This window comes from Erithacus rubecula (assembly GCF_903797595.1).
Source record: "Erithacus rubecula genome assembly, chromosome: 5".
Taxonomy (NCBI): Eukaryota; Metazoa; Chordata; class Aves; order Passeriformes; family Muscicapidae; genus Erithacus; species Erithacus rubecula.
In genome coordinates this window covers 42002738-42019839 of record NC_136687.1, presented here as the reverse complement: position 1 = coordinate 42019839, position 17102 = coordinate 42002738, and the positions used below count along the sequence as shown (strand labels likewise).

Below are 17102 nucleotides of genomic sequence, written 5' to 3'. Positions count from 1 at the left end.
GTGCATATCCTCAGCAGTGGACACATCCAGATTTCTGGATACTTACAGCCTGGCTGGAGTTACAGTTCTGATCCTGCTGCCAGAACTTTGAAAAATCAAGAACAAACATACACAGCCTTTGCATTTTAATCAGATGATTTCCAGGCAGCAAGTGCAGAAAAGCCCAGCAAAACTCAGGGAGAGAGACTTACATATGCTACCAAGTCTCTGAACCCCATCCTCACTACTTGTGCACACATAACCAGACAATAACCCCAAATTCCCTTACATTTCATTTTGGGTTTTTTAAAGTAACTGTTATTTTCTGTAGCCAAAGAGAAGGAAAATCCAATAATGCTAGATTGAAATGAGTAACACAGAGTGTTAAAACATCCAAATGAATGACAGAAATGAAACATTTTCCTTATTATTGTGTTATATTAAAAAAAAATTTAAAAAAAGGCATAACTTGATTAGCTTAAATTTCTAGATACTGCACAACTTGACTTTAATTTTTTTACATTTTCGTAAATTTTCTCCCTGCCAAATTCACTGCAGCTATCAACACACCCACAGATCTGTCCCTTGCAGCAAATCTGAGCTGAAAACCACTGCACACTCCAACCTGCCAGATTTACAGGAATGCTGACTGCCTGTTCTCTCTTCATTCTGAATACTCTATTCTAAACTTCTTTGAAAGAAAACCAGAAATCTGGAATACTAGCATCATGTTTGTGATCCAGGCCACTCCGTGTTCCCATTACACAACAAATATGCTGTAATTTATTCAGGTGAGTCTCACTGACATGAAACCTGACAAACCAATATTTCAATCAGATGCGAATTTCTTTCTTAAACATGGTTCATTTCATAACACTGAGATGCAAAAAACCTAAGCGGTGTAGTGATCTCAGGTACCTTTTAAACAAGTTTAAAACCATACTTTATTTTACAGAATACCATGAGAACAATCTTTAGGGACATTGGGACTGTAAAGCAAACTTATTCTTTCAAAGACCAGTAATGTTTCCCAAAAAACTAAATAAGAAAACTGCTTCCATGTTCACAAATAAAATGTCATTTGCTGCTTTGTTATTCCCATTTGCACCATCACAGCTACTACAATGACCAATTGTGAGGTAACAACTGCTGCAAAATTGTACAAGACTGTCAGGGGAAAAAAATCCAGAACATCCATTAGACAAGCAAATCAGCCAAAGAAAGGTCAAACTTTTTCCTAAAGCTTCTTGTAAAATTATTTAAGTTCACCTACACACTAACATGTATGAAAATGGCATGGCATAAAACAAAATGGTCAAAATCAATTCCTCCAGCAATCCACTTATGACTGTTTGAAGGAGTCACCAATGTGATTGTTCCACAGGGCAATCGGCCCAAGTGGAACTGCCACTTTTATCTGAGTAAGCAGAGGAACAGTAGATGCACAGGAAGATTGACTTCACAGGATAAAGGAAGTCATCAGACTGGTTTTTCTCATACTGTACTGTGGCAATCTGTGTATTTTCTGGTTGGACCTCCCTGGACCTCAGCATGCATTTTGAAAATGAAGTGTTGCATTAACACATTAATACATTAATGTCTGCATTAATACATTAATGTCTATGCCAATATATCTTATATTTTTACTCAATAGCTAGCAAGATGAAAATACTGTAATACCATAACTGGCAAAGTAGTCAGAGATCCTTCTTGACTGATATACTTGCCAGCTTACCAGTTTATGGAGCAAAGTAGAAATTAAGAAAATGAGTACACAAATACCATGGAGTCTACATGGCTCAAAGAATTATATCCTTATAAGTAAGAATAGCTCTGCGCAAAGAAAAATCAGAAACACCATTTATTTCTGCAATTCATATGAAACTTCCAAAAATGACACTGTTTACACTTAGAGCATTTCAGATATGAAGATATTAATAGGGTACTTCTTCCCTTTCAGTATATTCTGTAAATAGGCAAAGGAAGAATCTCAGTTTCTCAACACCACAGTATGTACAGGCAGCTCCTATGTATGAGGACAAAGCTCTGGAAACAAGCTCAGGAGCTATCATGCATGCTGGAAGTATGTATGTTTGACTGTAGCTTCAGCACAAAATACTTGCTCTATCAAGTTGGTGCAGAACAGCCTTTGCACTTTAGAGCCATTTCTCTACTACTGCCATTTATTTAATGAGCACTCCTGGGCACTCTAACCTGAAAGCATGCTCATTAGATGTGTGCATCTGGCCCTACCAGCAATCATGTGCAGCCTTTGATGCAAGCTGAATGCAGCAGCAGACATGACACTTCCCAGTGAATTAAGGTTAATGGGTATCCCAGTGCACAGGCAAACAGCTCTGGTGGGAAGTGGGCAGGCTGACATTCAAACACTCAATAAAAGGAGACACATAATGAAGAACATGCTCGCTTTATGCATTCAGATGAATGTATTAGCTTATTACAAACTGAAACCCAAATTTCAGCTTGGAGCGCATTAATTGTCTTACATTGCAAAAAAAAAAAAAAAAAAAAAAAAAAAGGAAAAGGGGAAAAGCAAAGGCAATAAAGGATTTCAGAGAACAGCTGAAAGAAAGGGAAGTTGATGAGGCAAATACATAGGACTAGATGGCAGAGATGACAGAAGCCATCCATACCAGCAACTTGATATATACAAAAGGTGGGTTGATGCCAAGTGAAAGGAGTGGGTGCCCTGGGTGTGGTTGCCATGAAGTTTGAGTTCTAAAAAGGGTGCCGTGGTTTGGATTTGTGGCCACAACAATGCTGACAACACAGAAATGTGTTGGCTACTTCTGAATAGCACTTTCTTTCTCCACTCTGTCCCCGACAGCAAATAGGCCAAGGATGACCACAAAGCCAGGTGCAGCCAACCCAAACTGGTTATATTCCATGCCCTGATCAAGAAGAAAAACTAAGGGAAGGACATTTTGGGGATGCACAAAGTATCATTAGCTCCAGACTGGCACCACATCAGTCTTCTTGTGGAAGTGATGAATGATTCTATTTGCATCTTTTTTAAGTTTTCCCCTACTCTGTTCCTTAAGTGTTTCTTTCAAATCACGAGTCTTACTTTTGCTTTTCCTAATCTCCTCCCTGTACTATTGGCTTGGAAAATCGGCAAACAGCTATAGTACTTAGCAGCTGGTAGAATCAACTAAAGAGAGGAAGAATTGGAAAAAATAAGAAAAAAAGGATGCAGGAGCTGTCTAGCCTTTCTACTCTTGTTTATTTTAATATGTTAGAAATATGCACAAAAATGCATGCATGGACAGGAATACTGGCTGCAAAATCATATTTTGCAGCTTATACAATTAAATAGAAAGGTAAGAAACTGCTGACACCTGTCAATACTATGACTGTAGTCTTGTAACTTTGATAAGAATTATGATTCACCTGCCCACCAAAAAGTCTGCCAACTCACTAAAATGGCACAGAAGCACAAAAGCAGTTTTCCTAACAGCTTTCCTCAGAACACAGATTCATTTTCTTCCTGTAGAATCAGCTTCCGTACAAGTGTATTAAATTACAGATATACAAAGAAGAGATATGAGGTAGTTATGTGCACTGCTTTCCCTTGATTTATAGTCAAAATAAAGGATCTCCTCCAGAGGACAATTTAAAATACTTACAGTTATGCTCTGAATCTCACTTTGTAAAAACCCTTTTCCTTCTGTCTCCACCGACAACAGTGGTAACCAAAGCAAGACATTCTCCTAGCTTAGCTGGGTATGTGAAATGTCTAATCTAGATTGAGTATATGAACTCCCTCCCCAGAGTTACCACTGGCAAAGTGAGATGACAGCTTGCATTTAAGAAGTTCATATTCCTTTAGAATAATTTTGGGAGTTAAGATATTTTACTCTCACTTCAGTATTTACAGCTGTATTTGCCACCTTGTTTCCTTTCTCATCCTCTCTTCTGAACCTATTCCTGATAAAATGCACTATGAGGTTAAAGTTCATACTGTGCAACCATTTGCTACATTTCCCTAGAAATAAATGTGGGGGGAAAGAGGGGGAATGCTTCCAATAATGCAGCAGGTAGGTCAAGGAGCACATGAAGGTAAAAGATTTAGACTTTGGATTTTGATTCATGTTCCTTAAATACGGTTAATGTGCCCAGCCTTGCAGCAGGCCCAGAGCTGAAGAGCAGACACTTGTAGACAAGGGTCTGTATGCAGAAGCTGCACATTTGTTGCAGCCAGTCAGGGGTACATCAATGTCTTAGCATTTGACTGCACTTCTGTGAGAAACACTTCTTGGCACACTGTGCTTGGTTCATTTTTTCTACCATTCTATGTACATGGCTCCATGGTAAGAAGTATGCATTGGACACACTTCCAAGTTAGAATATTCATAAGGACTGACAGCTGGTTAATATGATGTCTGTAAATATTTTCAAGAACCATGCAACTTTAGAAGTTTCTAGGCTTATTTTAGAACTTAATCTATAGACCTACCAATAAGGTGAAGCTGTGTTCAGGAAGAATCCCATACTGTTCAACAAGCTTTTCTCTCTTCACACTGGGGAGGTCAGGAAGTCTCTCGTGAATCCAATCAATATTTATCACTTGTTGATGGTTCATATTAGCTGGCAAAGATTTTGCATCATACAGAATCAATGGGGGAAGGTTTGGCTCTGGCATGAACCTAGTGAAAAAGAAGAAAAACTCCTTTATAATTATTTTCACTCAGAAGCTAAACAGCAAGGAATAAATTTTATATCACGAGTTTATACTTCCCTGAAAGTTGTATCACCCTTTCAACGAAACAAAATATTAAAAATTAATGACTTGGTATATCACTATAGAAAGAGATCAGGCCCCAAACTTACAAAACTTCTATTTCTTTTTCTTTAGGAATTTTCCACCAATTGTTAAAGAGTCCATAATACATAATTCAAACACTTCTGCTCCAAAAATAGTAATAAAAAGTCCAAATATCACCAGTAAAAGACATGGAAACAGCCCACTCTTTTTGGCATTAACCATGAATTACAGACCTGGACAAAAATGGAAGTGGGCTGGCAGGAAATAACTTGGATTGACAACCAACTGCCAGGAGTGATCTGGCCAGGTTGTAACCTTTTTCCAGCAAAACTGCAAAAATATTGATGAAATCTCATGCTGTGCTAAAAGCAAGGTTACTGTACTCAGCAGGGTGATATCACAAAACAAAAGGCACCTTTAAAGAGAAAACCAATTCAAATGATTCAAATAACCATGACTGAAGCAGAAACTTTACTCTTGCATGATGAAATGAGGGCTTCAAAACCACTCGAATGAAGGGCATTGGGCTATAATGACTTCAATTTAAAATCTGCCTAAACATAGATTTTAATGTATAATGGACAGCACTAAGTTACAAAAAGCCCTAAAAAACATATTCACAGTTTACAATTCAATGCTGTTCATAATCTTAGTACTAGTAATAATCTTTAAGGTGTTTTTTAAAAATATTTTAGACTTATCAGTTTTGTCTAGGTTTTAATGAATCTTCTTTTGTATTTTTTCTAGTTAGTCTTTTAAAATAAGCCTCATGCCTGCCCCTACTATAAGAAGGAATTCACAAAATGATAAATCCTGCATTTCTACAAAAATAAAATATAAAAAGCAGATTTAAATTCATCGTTTTTGGGATATTTTCAAAATCGTAGCTCTACTGTAGCAAGATTAGTGAACTCTGGGAGTAACAGAAAGCTCTCTGGGGTGCTGTCTTAGGTTGCAATGTGATGTGACCTAAAGTATGTATTCTATCACCATTTGTTGAAACCAGGTGGGGCAGTGATTCTTATCTCTGGGGCAGATATTCTCTGCTAACAGGGCATCTGTTAAAATCAGGTGGGGCAGTCATTTTTATATTTTCCACAATTTATACTCCCTCCAAGAAGTTATAATCTGTTAATGGGCCATCAAGGTCCACTGCAAGACTAATAAAATGACATAATCCCATTGTGAGATGCTCCAGCCAGGAGGAGGAGCCAAGCATTTCCTACCTAGATGAAAAACTGAGATTTTGAACAGCAAGTTATCCACCTTTCCACTGGATTCTAGAGGAACACCGGACCCTTCCACATCATCTCTGGACCTTTGGAGGAAAACTGCACCTTTCTATAGGACCACTGCTTCAACTAAACCACATCTGACACTGCAGGAGGACTGCAGCCACCATTTACTTGGACTGCTACCAACACCCTGACTGACAGGGTGTCAGGTTGCATTTTGACTCTGTCAGTGTTTTGGGTTTCCTCTTTGTAATACTGTATTTCTATTTTAATTTTCCTAGTAAAGAACTGTTATTCCTATTCTTGTATCTTTGCCCGAGAGCTCCTTAATTTCAAAATTATAATAGTAATTGGGAGGAAGGGGGTTTACATTCTCCATTTCAAAGAGCAGCTCCAGCCTTTCTTAGCAGACACCTGTCTTTCAAACCAGGACATATACAAAGCTAGGGAACTACTGGGAGGATTGGCACTATAATGGCCCTAAGCAGCAGAGCAGATACCTTGCAGTGTTGCCTCAGAACTTGTTCTCAGCAGCAGTGCTTTCCAACAGGACTCATGCCTTGTCCCTCATCCCTACAGCTAAATCCTTCCTGGGTGACTTTATGGTTCAGTGATTGTCATCTCACACTTATGAAAGGCAAAGTACTTAGCAAGGTAATACCTTCATTACTCTACAAAGAACTTCAAGGTAGAAATCTGCCCATGAAATGCTGACATCTTTCAGTAGCAGCTAGGATTTTCAAACAGTGTTTGTGATCGGTGATCACAGAATCTAAGCATGGAGAGGCAGGGCCTGGTAGCTGAAAATAATTTCCCTCTCTATTTACTTAAAGCATGTGCAATGCTGAACTCAGAATATTTTGATGTTTTATGTCAAGCATTCTTAAGAATATGCTTACACTGGCCATATAGTAAACCTTCAATTTTCCCACGTTGAGCTGAAGTAATCCTAGCTGAGTCTTTGGGAAAGGTCCAGGGGTTTTACCAGAAATGAGACACAAATCCAAATCCAAACTGGTCAGACTAGCAATGATTATGATAGGTCTCTGTCCCTTCCAGTGGAAGGTAAACTTACAACACATATTCACTCTACTGACTAACACTACCTCCCTATTACACTGACTACACTTCAGATTTAATAAATTCTCAGTTCATGAAATGTCAAGTCTGTTAAAGAAATACCGATAATCCTGTTTTCCTTCTTTGTCTCTCATTGGTATTGTGCACCTGAAATAAAAACAAAACAAGATATGGTAAGAGATACATCACAGAATTAGTTTTATGGTAAAACCACAAGTCAAAACCTCTGCCTTGTGAAGATTAGGAGATCCTCTTAAAACCACTTCAAAGAGTAAATGTAAGAGGGCAGTCATTTTCACAGGCACTGCTTGATGCAGCACACAACCTGTTGTGAAAAAGCCTCAGTGTTAAATTACTCCCTATGAGGAGACTATACTTGTGAACAATAGGTTCAGAAGACAGAAGTTGAGCAACACTATATTATGGCTTCTGATCATGTCATTAGGTATATGTGGGCACTCTAAAGCAGTTATTCTTATGTTCCTCCAAAACAAAAACTCACCCAAGCTTGGAATCAAAGGCTCTTGTTTCATTCAAAATTGTCCCTCCATTTCCAAGTTCTTGAATTTGCCTCTGTATTTCATAGTCTGACAGTAATTTAAAAAAAATAAAAAAGAGTATGCTTGTTAGACTACACTTTATTAGCTTTAGTGCACTCCACTATTTCATTTTTCATTGCTACACTACAATGGAAGACTTAGGTGTTTTAAGCTTAATGAAATCAACAGTAGTAGCTACGGGCAGAATTATCAGTTGCTGTCTGTCTCTCCAGCACTGTTTCTTTCTTTGTGTGTTTTTCTCATCTGCTTTCATTTCCTTTAAATGGAAACTATTTTCTCCCAAGCACTGTAGTCTGGTCACACATTTATGGTGACCTTGCAGTCACCCAGTTCAGTTTTCTTTTGGAGATGTAATAATCAATTTTTTTTTCCCCCTCATACCTAAGCTGCATCTGAACTTCACACGCATCACACACATCACACACCATACTCATTGGAAAGCAAGCATTTCCACTGGAGGGCACAAAACCACTGCTTGCTACCATTGTACTGTTATTTTAGTACATGCTAGGCACTGAACCACCTGCTTCATTCTTGCAGAGAGAGGTTTTACTGCAAAAAACCTGCAGACTAACATGCCTGCTTTTCCCAAAGTATCCCATACTAAGATTTATTCCGTCAGGGAGCAGCAAGAGTGGGACTGCTCCATAAAGAGGGATAAGCCAGGAGTGAAGGGTGACCAGAGCCCAGGCCATGCCCTCATTGTCTGATGCAGTCCCCATAGTCTGAACAATGTGAGAAGGGGCAGGTGCTAGTAACAGAGTCCTCTGCTGAAGTGAGGGGATGAGCTCAGTCCAGCTCCCTTTCAGGGAGCTCAGGGAGAAGCAGAAGGAGCTAAGTCCTGACACAGGACTGGGAAAAAGACTACAGAACAGGTCCAAGGTCCTTCAGGACACAGGACTGCAAACTGACACACCTGTAACACAGCCACCCAGGCAAGGTCTGAAAGCCCCAGCCTAAGCCTAAATGGGACTCCTATACCCACGGGCAAGGCACATGGAAGAGACCCAGGTGAAGCTTGTCAGGGCATTTAAAGCCAATTACTGCACTCAGAAGCCTGATAAATTACATCTCAGACTACATAAAATACCTACAATGCTCTTGTAATGAAGCAACCACCGTATACCTATTGCTTTTGCCAGAAATCGTATGCTATTGATATTCTTCACTTCAGTCCTCACTCCATAAGGCTCACCAGGGTGATGCACAGAAACATTGGCATCCACTCTCAGCTGACCCTCTGTAAAAAGAAATTTTATTACGAGAACAGTCTGCCCTGTACACTAGAGTTAAAAATCTTGGCATGCATTTATAAACTGCATGTTATGTGCAGAACTTTAACAGCAGACTTCTCTATGTTCAGAAAGGACTAACAACCATTTCATCATAGCTTTCTGTTTGTGATTCCATCTCAAGGCACTGCCTTGAATCATTCAAAATAGTTTTAAATTATTGCTCATAATTCCTCTCGGAAAACTGCATGGTGCAGTGCAGCACAGATCCTCTAAGCCATACAGTGAAAAGAGCATCTGATTCACAGCACTTAAATAAAGGGCAGAATTAGACAAGCAAATAGCAGATTGTGAGCTTCCGTTCCTCTCAAAGCAGCACAAAAATACCTTTTGAAATTACAATTTGATGGATATATACCATCCTAGCATGAAACACAAGAACTGAAGGTTACATTGAACAGATTTACTAAGATGCTCTTGGAAATTACAGCTCAAGGACAAAATGTGAGAAGCAGTGGATTTTTTTGTAATTTTTCCTTCTCCTTCAGGAAACTGCAATCTTACCCTCTCAATTGTCCCTGGCTGCCAAAAACGGTACAAATTTTTATATAAAAGTATCATGCACAGACTGATGTCCTTAAAAAATTTTAATGACTCAACCACAAGGAAATCCAAATTGTATCTTTCTAAGTATTGTCCCTCTAAAGACATCTCTTCCAAGAAGAAAAGCTTGCCACAGTTATCAGCTGCTGGGAATACACAAACAGGAGAGGTTGTATTACATCCTGGAATGTTAAGAAACATTATTTTCCTGTGGTTTTTTTTAAATTCTATTTTAAATTTTAAATGCAGACAAAAAAACCCAAATGCCTATTGATTGGATGCATGATAATATTATAGAATTACAAATGGAAGTGCAAAATGGCTCAGAGTTAGAACTGTGACGACACTACATCTTCAGAACCCATTCTGGTCAATAGATTTAAACTGACTCGAGTGGCCTTGGTACAATTTGTAAAAGCAGGCTGGATGACAGTACACTAATTTCCTGCCTTTACAGAGCCTTGACAGACATGCAAATGACACAAAGATGCTGGAATGACCCAAAATCTCTTCCAAAGGAAGTGTTTTGCATGTGCTCTCTCTTTGGGCTGAAACTTGTTCCAAATGAGGAGTAGTCGTGTCCTGCCCTTGCTTCATTTGAGATGTAACCTGTTTCTACTTGGATGCAGGTGTCAGTTTGACCAGACAATGAATTTCATCAGGCATATGCAAAAGACCCAGACTGCAAAAATTCCTAAAAGACAAACAAACAAACAGACAAAAAAGGGCTTTTTTTCATTAAGCCCAGCTTACTTTTCTTCCACTTTACAATAAAAGCATCTTTTAATCTGTTTGTTGTTAATGAAGTAACATCTGATTAAACTGGGCATGTCTTCACTGTACATGCTAAAGCCCCTAAAACCTTCACTTAGAAAGAAAAAAAAACAGTTAGCTACTTTTGTAGCTAACTATCTGGGAAGAAAAAGCCAATACTGGGATTCTCATATAAAGTCAGAAATTTCACTGCAATAAAAGAGATCACCATGCAATTCCAATAGCAGTCTTTGAGCCAAATTCGCAAGTGAAAAATGATTGTATATGTGTATGCCCATGAAGGCACTTGAAGGAGCATCCAAACCGGCTGCTTAATACTGACAACCGTGCTTTATTTGACAGGTGGAATACTTGTGTGAGAAAAGATTCAGAGAAATAGATAACGTCTAGCTATTACTATTTCCTGCTACATTAAATTAAACTTGCATCAGTAACCAACATTTACTGGATCCCATTTTTTGTGTGATGCATGGACCATTCTGACTCAGTTTTCCAGGAGACATCCACTTGTATAATGGACTGAATTTGTTGCCAAACAGTGAGGCCAACTGTCACATGCAAAAATATAGCTTACACTGTGAATTTTAATAAGCAGCTGCTAATTGTGGATATATGTGGAAGGGATAAATTCTTTTAAATTCTTAGGCAGATGTCTGCTATATACTACCTGTAATCATACACTGATTGTAAATTTTGGTAACATTAAGACTGAGGAAAAATGGCATGATCTAAATCTTACAATTAATGAGACAGAATCACCAGTTAGGAGGCTGAATGCAGGCCATGCTTCTGCACATCACCTATTGTGAAAATTGGGGCCTTAAAATTACAGAAAGCGCTGGTGCCAGAAGCAATGTTCCCTGCAAAAGGAAGTGGTCTCAGAAAGATAGGTAATTTTGGCTAAAATTAACCCCAGCAACTATTTCTGTACATGCTGTTGTTTACTCCATCTCATCCATGACCATGCCTACATCAACTTTATGACTAGCCAAGACCTGACACTTAGAAGATGATCCATGTTCCCACTACTTTATCCTTTTGTCCTTCCATACCCCATAATTAATCCTTGCTACAGATCTTCTGTGCTGCAGTGCTGTGGCAAGCAAGATAAGAGAGAAACAGGGAGAAGCACCACAAGAGCCCTGGGGACATTTCTTCTTGCCTAGCTTTATTCTGTAAAATTATTGTGTGAGGAAAGGTAACATCTAGCACAGCAAAACGTCTGCAGAAAAAGGCAAGCCTATAAGCATGGCAGACATTAGACTCTGAGGACTGTAAAAACAACAGCTAGAAAGGTCTATGCATTATAAGCAATCACAGAGCAAAATAACCAGAAGCTGCAAAACTCCTGCAAATGCAGAGAATTACTGGTGACAAGGGAACATGCCTTTCTCCCTTCAGTACCTGCCATGACTGCCTGGCTGCTCCCAAGTGTCTGCAGAATGAGCTGAAGCTCTCTGACTGCTGCAGCTGCTTCTTCCCCACAGCACATATCAGGCTCCATGACAAGCTCCATGAGACCAACTCCTATATGGGAAAGAGATGGGAGATTTTCAGCAATAGCTTTTGATCTTGGCATATAGGAGTGCAACTGGCTAACATATGAAAGAACTTGGGCTTCTTAAAAAATAGTAATAAAAATACATAAACCCCCATGTATTATTTAGTAACTGTCACAATGGATCTAGATGCAGATAAAAAGCTATAAAAAACTTTTCCTGCTATTTTTTTAAAGTAACAGACAAACTGCAGACAACCCTCCACCCTTTGATGACATACAGATCAGAAGGACCCATTTCTCCTCTGCTTTTCTCTAGAAGAACTCTCATTTAAAGCCAATTGGGTTCTAGATGCAAATTTATTTATCTTAAACTAATTTTGGAGCAGGTAGACCTGCAAACAAATTTACTCTAGTTTTCAGCTTCAGGACTTAGTTTTCAAGGAATCTGAGCAGCCACAGCCCTCAGCTTCAATGGACACCAGAGTACTTCACCCCAGTTAGGCTAGGCCAGCCAGGTTGCTGCCCATGTGTTGCTGCCAATGTTGTCCACTCCTTTGGATCACTTCATTTACAATTTCCAAGTTAAAAGAAAAAAATCTACATTTATTCAAAGCTAGTAATTAAAAGAAATGTCTGAGTTATACACCAACAGGTTCCAACAGCTGCTCTCTCTATACACAAACTTGATTCACTAGATCTGTTATATTTTACTTTTTTTAGTAACGTATACAGTGCAGAGCTTAAATAGCTGAATGGGTCTATGTGACTGACACAGTTTTGAGCAAACTGGAGCCAAGGGATTTGTAACTTGCTACTGACAATTGCCATCAACCAACAGCAAATGGGAAAGGTTTACTTGCCATTAAAAAAATCAAATATTCATCTGTTTCAAGTGTGACAGTCATTTTCATGACTTATTTTTTCAAGCAGAGAGCCATAAAGCTGATTTTTTTGCCTGCTTCCTGTCATCTATTTACATTTAAAGACCAATCCTAACCCAAAAGAAGGAGAAAAATATTAAAATAATCCAAGCCTACCAGCCCTATTCAAGTCCACAAGGGTTTGGCTCCTTGTGTCATCATGGAGACTTTTTCCACTGTCTTGTTCCAACTGAATTTGTTTAATCCTTACAGTTTTGGTCACCATCTGGCTCATCTTGTTGTCTATGCAGAGACTGTATGACAGACTTCCATTCACTGCAATAGGAACTCTTTGTTGAGTGATTTGATAGCCAGCCTGCCAACAAAATTAGCTTTATATGCAACTGAAATATTCACTTTTCAGAAAGCAGATCAAGTGCAAATATAATTGACTAAGAACAAAACTGAAAATGCAACATCTTTCATAGTGACCTATATAAGAGGAGAGAATACATACACGTGTAAATTCAAAATTATTTTGCTCAGATGGAAAGGAAGCAAGCTAGAAGATGAGCCTAGAATTCAATGTAATGGTAAAAAGCTATAAGTCTGGAAAAAAATTATAAATATAAATATTTTATAAATAGAAAAACAAATATAAATAAAAAAATGTAGTACTCCTCAATACAGACAAATACACAACACCATACTAATGCTGAAATAAGCAATAATCAACCGCACAATCTCTTGCCAAGGATGAGAGACATCTCCAATACTGCCCTGGAGCAGGAAATGGACTGAAGGAAGTTCTTCCACACCTGTGGTCCCATGATCATATTACATCTTGTTTGAAGCCAGTCCCCAGACTGGGACTATCACTCATCCTTCCAACAGGCTGCATATCCCCCTCTGTCTTTTCCAAATTGTACTCATTGTAGGAGAGGAGAGGGAAGGGTGGAAGAGTGGAAATCAAGAAAATGAGAAAGCTCTATTTCATTAATGTAGCAATTTAAATGATAAGACATTGAAATCCCACATACGGCTAATAAATGCCATCTCATGCCTGGGATTCCACTCAAAGGGGAAAACTGCTGGTCGAAACAGTGGCTGCCAGTGACAAGGTATTAGAATAACTGCAATGATATAAAAATAGAGAAGTGAATCAATGACAGCTGAGGTGGGGTCCCCTTTGCTTCCTCTTTCCTCGCCTGCCTATGGCACTAGTGGTTAAAATTTTTTAGAAGTCTGCCAGACAGAAATTATTTGGGAGGAGTATTTCCATATTTTGCAGGGACAATGAGCTTACTCTAAAACGTAGACATGGTGAATTCCAGGGCACTGAAATGGAGAACAGTGGTCTGTCACTGTCAACACCCCAATTTATATATGCAGTGAATGACCTCCTAGACATAGTCACTGTAAGAAAAATAAAATAACTGACTCTCTGCAGCCTATGCTAATCACAGGCTCTTCTCATCTCCTAGAAGTTCTCATTAACATGATTTTTTTAAAGCCTGAAATATTGAGTGAGAATAAATAATATGAATCCCATTTCCCATCCAAACCCTTGTTTTCAGGAATAATAATAATCCCATTGTTAAATTACCCTAAGAACAGGATTTATCTGTTCTATTCAGCTCATTAGCCTAAACTCTGCATCATATTACAGGGTTCCTGACTAGACTGTTCACTATGAAATGCAGGTCAGGCAGTTTATTGTCAGTGCTTAAACTGTAGAAGTCGAATTACATGTTTCAAGCTAATAAAATGTGTCCGCATCTCTCAGACCAAATCTCCATGCTTATGGAAGATCCTGTAATTTATGTCTGCAGAGTTCTACAGTTTCTTCCACCTCAACTGTTCTCTTGGATGTGGATTCTCTCCCAGAACAACATTCACCCATATCACAAGAATATGAGAGGGATTTCAGTTTATTCAAGTAAACACTAAAGGTAAACTGCCAACAATTTGTCTGTGATGTTTTTGATGTTTCTTCATGATGTGTAAAGGAATTTTGATAGTTATTTTCCTCTAATTCACCTTTTTCCCCTTCAGGTCTTGAAATGGGCTTTAAGACAGTTCTACATGTTTAAAAAAAAGTATTGGCAATTCAAACTGCTACGTTTGCTTTTCACATTCCCAGCAGGTCATTGCACAGCTCCCAATAAAAAGGCCTCTTAATGGCTAACAAGTATTTGTAAATTTATACCCAGAAACCAAATCAAAATGATAGTGACTCCACAGAAAACCCACAAATTCCCAACCTAGAAGAAAAAACAGAAATCTCTTCTGAGATACAGGTCTCCAGTGGACAATTATAATAAAATTCTCTTCCTAAGGTGGGAAGCAATTGCATTTGAAAATAGTTTGTGTAACTTCAAAACATTTCCAATGCCTGAACAACAGTGGGAAAGAAAGTAATTTGATTAATAATACAGCACCTCTACTCAGATGAATCTCCTCAGATTCATCTGGGACCTGAGAGGTATGCCACTCTGCTTCTCTGGATGTCTGAGACTCCTCACCTAAAGAGAAGATAAGGTAACATGCCTGATCTTTCCCAATAAACAAACCCATATATTTTTATTTTAATGTCATCAAATCTACATCCCAAAACCACAGAAACTAAAAATAGCTTCCTTCCTTTGACAGATTAGTGTCAAACTGAACATTCAGTACAAATAAACTCACACAAAAATAAGTTAGAAAGGTTTAACATCATTAGAGAATAAAGAAGGCTCAAACACTGCTGCATCTTGTTGTAAGGACAGAAGTCAGGTTCTTAAATTATTTCAATATTTCTACACCCATATGAAATGCAGCAAAACACAATGATTCCAGTGGTACCTTCTACACAATATGAAATCTACCAAAAAACGACACTGCAAAGACTCAATTTCTCATTTGTTTTGGTTTTTTATTTATTGGAATCATTACTGGGAAAGTTTTGAAGCAAAATTAAATATTTTTAAGTCCCAAAGCACATACAAAAAAGACATTACTGTGTTTATTCCACTGGAGCCTGTGTTAGCTATACATTCACTTTTAATGAAGGACTTTTCTTAGATTGCTTTTACCCTAACAGACAATTAGTACAAAACACCAGGAATGGACAACTTAAGGGACAAGGCTGTCCCCAGCTCCAATTCAATTACATTAGGTTACTGGAATTGCGCAGCTAAGCAAGGAATCAGGAATCAGAGCAACCATATTCAATCAGTGAGCACCAGGGCACAGCTGCCTATTCCATCAGGGCACAGTGCAACATCCTGTTGGGGTGAGCAGAGCACTGACTGAAAACAGAAAAAGCATCTCTGCATTCCTCCCCTACTGCCATCTGTATTCCAGCCTTGTCCTTTCTTACAGCCCAGGAAGGACCAGCCATACCGCGTACTTACAGGCAGATCTGCATAGAAGTAGTGTTTTCTGTCAAACAAGGACTTCTTGTTTATGTGGCAGTTGAGAGCCAGGCCTGTCATCACTGCTGCTTCTACACATCTCCTATTGAGAACCTAAAGAAATATGACACATGGTTTTGCTCAGATACTCAGTATGTTACAAATGTGTCTCCCACACACTGCCTTTTAAGGAGCATATATTCAATTTCACTTGCCTTCAGTCACCATTAGATCTCTTTCTTTGTGTGGGTAGTTCTTATTCATCATTAAAGTTGTGGTAGCTTAGATCTGCAAAGCTTTAAGATGAAAAAACAAGCTATTCGGTCATTTTGTCATACCACATATGGAGGTGTGCTATCATCTGGCTTGCCAGTTTTGCAAACATTGAGTGCTTTTGAATCTTTGAGGGCACAGGAGACAAATCATAGCACAAGATAACTGGCTTGTAACCAACAGTCAGCTCGTACTGGGAATTTGAAACATAGGGGATTTCCATTAGGGACTGCAAAGCCATACAGTAGAACACTTCAGAACACCTGCAACCACAGAACCAGAGCGAATTTATGAGTATCTACACTTGCCATAGATTTTAATGCTTTGCTTAACCATGGTGAAATGATGCACACTTACATCTTTGCTAAAACAGAACCCAAAACACAGCAATTTATTCCATGGCTAGAAGTATATCCGTTTCCAGCATCCAAGAAACCCTTGTGATTAAGGTTTCTGAAGAATGCCATGTGATCTAAAGATCCAGCAAGCTCTTCACAAAGAAAGGAGTTAAATGTAGCTTCTCACCATAGACTCATTCTCAGCACTACACCACTCCATCTCCTCAGCAGGGTCAGGATCCAGAAGAAAAAGAAAATTTAACTCCAAAAACTACTGACAAATGATGGGTTTTTTCAGCTGTGTTCTCATTAATTTAACAGTTGATTTAACTAACATCAAATGGATGAAACTGAAAAGGAGAAAAACACTGAATTTGTCTTAATACAATTCTGACCTGTTTACACCCATAGCATTTTGAAACAGGAACAGAACTTTATCATCTTGTCCTGCACTGTACAACTGCCAAAAAGTCTATTTTCAGC

At 38.6% G+C, this 17102-nt stretch overlaps 1 protein-coding gene across 5 annotated transcripts in view; it reads right to left on the bottom strand.

The window, feature by feature from the left end:
- GATB (glutamyl-tRNA amidotransferase subunit B) overlaps positions 1 to 17102 on the bottom strand; it is a 42025-nt gene that overhangs the window by 10834 nt on the left and 14089 nt on the right. For all 5 annotated transcript variants that reach the window (XR_013774216.1, XR_013774217.1, XM_079305441.1 and 2 more), the window contains exons 3-9: positions 16009 to 16122; positions 12788 to 12986; positions 11654 to 11776; positions 8767 to 8880; positions 7583 to 7667; positions 7183 to 7227; positions 4457 to 4646 (exon numbers count right to left, since the gene is read on the bottom strand). Coding sequence is in view for 3 of the 5 variants with exons in the window: in XM_079305441.1 (XP_079161567.1) it covers positions 4457 to 4646; positions 7183 to 7227; positions 7583 to 7667; positions 8767 to 8880; positions 11654 to 11776; positions 12788 to 12986; positions 16009 to 16122 (870 nt within the window). In the remaining 2 variants the exon portion in view is untranslated. The remainder of the gene's footprint in view (positions 1 to 4456; positions 4647 to 7182; positions 7228 to 7582; positions 7668 to 8766; positions 8881 to 11653; positions 11777 to 12787; positions 12987 to 16008; positions 16123 to 17102) is intronic.